A 6,241-nucleotide genomic window follows, 5' to 3' on the forward strand; every position below is an offset into this window, starting at 1 on the left:
AAATTTCCACTAAAGATATAAAAAAAGTAAATAAAAATATGAACTAAAGTTAAATAAAAAATTATAAATATTATCTTTTTAAATAATATTCTGATTATTTCCGAAAAAAACTATTATAATTTAGGTCTCATCATTCAAATTATCTTCTTGAATAATTTCATTGAGATCTATTATTAGAAATATTAATTAAATAAAATTAGGCGAATTAAACGAGAAACTCTTAATAAAATAATAAATCACTACAAATAAATTATTTTACCTGATTCGCTAAGTTGAACATCTAAGCATTCTGAAACTATAAAATAAATAATAAAATAATGTTAAAATAAAAATATGAATTTATAATACAAACAGTATTAATCATTATACTTACTTAGATTTGTTGATATTGATGGGACATCGTCTATTATTAAAAAAATATTGGATATTGTTAAAACTTGAATAAGATTTTTTCATAATTAAAATTGAAGATTCACCTGAATTAACTTGGAAAGATGTTAAATCTGATGAGTTTATAGGTTCTGGAAGATTTTTAAAACTTAAAAGTCTACTGGTATAGATTGCTTGAGGATGAGTTTTAATACTTTCAGACTTATTTTCATTTGATCTGCTTTTAAATTTTTTTTCTCTAATTTTTTTATATTCATTCATCTGAGAATAAATTTCATCATCATCGTATTGTGTTTCATTCCATTTATTTAATATTTGATACAATTCTTTAGCAGATGGTCTATTTTCTGCTTTAGCATCCCAACATTTCATAATTAAATCTACAAGAAATTTTGGAATATGTTCAGAAATTTTTGGTCTAAGTCCTTTACATATTTTAATAGCTAAAATATGATCATGAGAAATATCATTAAAAGGAATTTCTTCAGAAAGGTACTCATTCATAATTATTCCAAATGAATAAATATCAGCTGCTTTTGTATATTGATATCCACGTAAAACTTCTGGTGCCATATAAGGTAATACTCCATAAACTCCTATTTTTTCTGATTTCTCTTCATTATTTGCTGGTTGACACATTCCTAAATCACTTATATACATACCCCCACCGTGCAATATATTACCTGAATGAAAGTCTTTATGGACTTTTCCAGCATTATGGATATCTAACAGTCCATTTGCAATATTTGATAATCTATAAAGTTTTATATTATCATCATATTCATTTAAATAGAAATTTCTTAAATTTCCATTTTTACAATAATGTAAAACCATCATATAAACTTTGGTATTTGGATCTTGAGTTATTCCATAGCAGTAAATAACACTTCGAATATAAATCTGAAGATAAGATTTGATCTAATAATTAAAATTTTTTTTAAAAAAACAAATTTTAATAAAAATTATAATGTCGATTTAAATATAACATGATAAATTAATTTTTTATTTAGTTACCTCATCTAAAAAACCAGTACTGATTTCAGAAGAATTATCCAAACTTTTTAATGCAACTTTTCGACCTATGCCTCGCTTCCATTTTTGATTTTCAATGTCCCAACGAACAATGCGTCCATTAGGCCATTCGGCTGAATAAATTTTACCAAAGCCTCCTCTGGTAATATAAGTGACATTTTGTAATTTTTCAAAAGGTATCCATTCAAGACATTTTGTACAATGTACAGCATTAAGTTGTGAATGTTGTATAAATTCATCAATGTCTTTATTTCCACTAGTCCAATTTTTAAAATTTTCTTCAAATCTTTTTGCATTACAAGATTGACACCAATTTTCTCCTGTGCCAGGTTCATTACATTCTCCACATATACCATATACTTCTTTTCTTTTTTCTATATCGTCCATATAAATTACTCTATCATCAATCTCTTCTGATTTAGTGGCAGAATTAATAGAAGAAACAGTAACATGATTCTAAATAAATGATTAAAATATATTTTATTTATTATTTAAATCATAATATTTAAATTATAAAGTGAAATTGCATTTACCTGATATTTATCCCAATCAAAAGTTTTCCATAAATTTCTTGGTTTTTCTTTGGATGTTTTATTCAAAATTTCCATATTAGTATTTCTTGACTTTTTTTTGAATATCTTTTTTAACGATTCTATACTTGTCAATTACGAAATAAATGTGTTAATTACAGTAATTTTAGTTATATGCGTAGTACTGTTATTTACTTTATAATAAATGAAAATTATTAAAACAAATTTAGTGAACGTAAAGTTATTTTATAGAGCTAAATGTATACAAAAATATGCACAACATGTATCATGCACATCCTGAGGCTACAATCCATACCAATCAGATTCAACAATTTTGTCAGCCGCACATTTTTATTGTCATTACCTAATTGAGACATCGTGAAACCTAATCATCAAAATATTGTATTACAAGATTCATGTTGATTCAATTTTTTTTTTTTTACATTTTACAAATTGAAGTATATATGGTAGCTGGTATTATATAAAAGTTATTAGTAGATGATATATATATATTTCATATTAAAAAATTATTAAGTGTACCAATATTTATAATCATAAAATTAACTTTTTGTTTTCGATACACTTTCAATTGTAATATGTAATGGGTTTATAATTATTTTAAACTTCAATTTAAAAGAAATAAAATAATTAATAAAATATAAATCACCAGATTATTGCGGATACAATTGTTATTGCTATTTCACGAAAAAAAACAAGAGTCTGAAAATTTGAAAAACAAATAAACAATTTATTAAGGTGACCGCCATACAAAGAAAGAGATTTTTTCGTTTAATACTTCAATTTAAAAAATAAGAAACATAAAAAAATAAATTGAATCGATTATAAGAAAGAAATTAACTTTACATATTTTTAAATTTAACCGCAAAAAAATTTGAATGGAGGAAATCATGAACATAATTTTAGAAAGTGACCCTGTCAAAGTAAAATTATTGCCAAAAGTTTTTTAAATGTATTTCATTAATGCGGTACGAAATCATCTACATAAAATATCATAATACTTAAATATTTATTTTACAATTAACCGGATTTTTATCTTATAAAGATTTCGCAAACGAATATTCATGCGTTGGAAAGATATTGTTGCGGCTTATTTGTATTTGTTATATTAACATTTCATAGTTCGTATTGTACAGTATTAGCATATCATTGTTGAATTTTAGTAATCTTTGTTCGTTCAAAGTTTAAATAAACATAGTAAAATTCAGAAATTTATAATGATTGAGAGTTATTAATGACAATTTATTCTTCTGCTGAGTACATAATTTGTAAGATAACCATTTTTCACCATTTAATAATCTATCTGATAGTAAGTACTTGAAGAAAGCAACGCAATACTCCGATCGTTAGCCCCGTTAACGGATTGGAATAATGAAATATAACAACAGTAAATAGCTGCAGAATATAATAATGTTTCATTATTAAATTTAAAAATATTAATATTTAAGAAAATTAATCAATGAAATTTGCTTATTCCAAAATTTTTTTTCTTAAAATCAAAAATTATCAAAGTAAAATTATATGATTCTAATTGTTAAAATTGTGAATCATATGAGAAATGTAAAAACCCTATATGGGATTCTGAAGAATATAATGTCAATCTTTAACTCTGTCATTTTTATTTTTGGTATCTTAAATTCTTTTCTTCTCTTCGTATCAATAATTTAGTTTTGTATTCTAAAATAATTATCGTAATTCTAAAGGATTTTAATGCTTTTAAAGACACACTAATTTACCGTCGAATGTACTATACGTCTATACCTAGGAACAGTATGGATGAATCCGATTTTAACTTGTTTAGAATTAGAGTAGTACTCAAAGAACATTGATTGATGATTTGATCGAGTAAAAACTTGGCTTGATCGAACAAAATTCGATCACTTTAACTAATCAATGTAATCGATCATGTGATTAATCAACTCGATTTATAAAAATTTTTAAATTATTGGAATTTTATATTTTTAATAAGAGAAACTCGTTAACTATTTCATTTTTTTTTATGTATATGTATATTTTTTTATAATTGAAATATTTTATATTAATTTATTTATTATAGAGTAACAAAACCTGTCGGAAATGGAAACATATAGTACATTTAAAGGAATTGGACTAATTTTAAGTAAAATACATGAAGCACGTAAGTAAATTAATTATTCTCATATTTTATCTTCAACATATTTATTAAGGAATGACTAAGATTTATTTTTTTAAAAAAAATTTAGTCATTTCATCTTGTTTACAAAGATGAGTAGAAATGAAAAAATACAAATAATTAAAATTTTGCCAATAGTCTATAAATATGAAAAATTATAGATATTAGGACCTAATGATAAAATTGGTTATGATTAATCAAGATATTTATATAAAATTTCATAATAATGAAGTAGCGATAGAAAAATTTAAGTCCCATATTAGAGATCTCTAAAGAAGAATATACTGTAAAATTATGATTCTTATAGTAGAACTTAAATACAGTATATACCATAATGAAACGTAATTTTCGAAATTTATTATTACCTATTGAATGTTTAACCTTTTAAATATAATTCTTACTTTAACAATAATAATGTTTAAATCCAATTTATTTAATTATATCGTGAATATTTATCAGCTTCATGCATCCGAATAAATATTTTTGTTTTGTTCATATTATATAAAAAAGTTTCTAAAATAACAAGAGAAATATGTTAAAGTACTTATATACACCAAATCTATTTGATATCATTTTAATTAATTCTATTTAGTATTTTTACTTTGTCTAAATTAAAGATCACGAAGTACTGATATAAAATTTTATTTTATAAATATTCTTAAAATAACATGACTCAAGGAGTCAAATATAAAAAAAAGCATAAATAAATGAAAAGAAAATTATGTTAATAGAGATAACTTTTATATGTTCTTTAATTATTTAAAGGGTCAAATCATTTTAAGATCTACTGTATAAGAAAGTATAAGAAAATAAACAAGTCAGGCAAATCAGGTACATGAAATCCTTCAAAAAAAATGTATGTTTAATACAATGATAATTGACTTTAATGATATTGTTAATATTACGTACGATTAAAACTCATAATTTCAAAGCTTTATAAGGAATCCGAAAGTCGAAAGATACATTTTTTTTTTAAAAAAAAAATAATTTTTGCCAAAATGCCAAAATTGATTCTCACCTTTCCCAAAAAAGAAAGTTAGTTTAGCAATAAATCACATGATAATCTAACAGTATAAATAAGCGAATCATTCATGTTTCTCTCACGATTTGATTTCTTTGTAAATAACGATAAACTCAATCGATGTAATAATGGTTAAAATAATTTCGTAATATTAAGTTTATACATTTTATCTTTTTTCTTATACCCTAACTTTCTTTTTTTTTCTCTGAATTTTGAATTAATTCATTATTTAATTTAAATAAATTACTCCCATAAAGAAATTTTTGTTTAATAGCGATGGTCCTTTTATAGATCGACTATATCCGAAGTAATATCATATTTAATATAATCATCATTATCATCAGTAAATAATCATTTATCGAAGATAAATGTAATCTTAGTAAGATGTGTTTGCGATTATTGAATAAATTAATGGATTCGAAGAAGAAAATTTGTTAAGAACATTACATTGAATACTAGTACCATATTGTATAATAATTATAATGATAACGATTATTATAGAAATTATATATTGAAAATAATCCTTTAACAACAGAGTTTATTTAAGAAATCTCAAAGAAGTCATTCATACCACTACAATCATATTTAATTTATGTAAGTAAAAAAAAAACCATTGGAAAGTGTGGAAGTGTGGAAGTGTCGTAAAGGATCAGCAACTAATTCTTGATTTTATGTAGTTCACGTGATTCATATATTAAATTGTCGCGCATCCAAATTATACTATGGCAGAAAGTGAGTGAGATCAATTCAATATATGTATATATATATATTAAAAAAGAAAAAATTTTTTTTTTTGATCGATCAAGATTTAAATAGATAATTAACCATTGGATTGGATTTAGCGTTAAAATATGAGAAAATTTTTTTTTTTTTCGGTTTTAATCTCTTCGAAATCTCTTTTCATTAGTTATACAACTCCAACGAAAGAATCAAAGAATGAACTAACAAGTAATAGTAATAATAAAAGTACTATAATAGATAATAGGTTTTTATGTAGACATTAATGATTTAGATAAAGCGAATTCAACTCGTAGAATGGGATCCGTCCAAAATCGCGAAATCCAGAATCCCGACACCACATAATCCCGATCTACAAAA

At 23.5% G+C, this 6,241-nt stretch overlaps 1 protein-coding gene across 1 annotated transcript; it reads right to left on the reverse strand.

The window, feature by feature from the left end:
* Window positions 1-120: 120 nt before the first annotated feature.
* OCT59_020099 (uncharacterized protein) lies at window positions 121-2,030 on the reverse strand (the record flags this gene model as incomplete). Its single annotated transcript, XM_066148950.1, has 6 exons — window positions 121-167; window positions 260-295; window positions 374-403; window positions 477-1,308; window positions 1,405-1,878; window positions 1,956-2,030. The coding sequence occupies 6 exons, from the start codon at window positions 2,028-2,030 to the stop codon at window positions 121-123; spliced, it is 1,494 nt and encodes a 497-aa protein (XP_065989908.1).
* Window positions 2,031-6,241: the final 4,211 nt, after the last annotated feature.

The sequence above is a fragment of the Rhizophagus irregularis genome, chromosome 3 (assembly GCF_026210795.1).
Source record: "Rhizophagus irregularis chromosome 3, complete sequence".
Classification (NCBI taxonomy): domain Eukaryota; kingdom Fungi; phylum Glomeromycota; class Glomeromycetes; order Glomerales; family Glomeraceae; genus Rhizophagus; species Rhizophagus irregularis.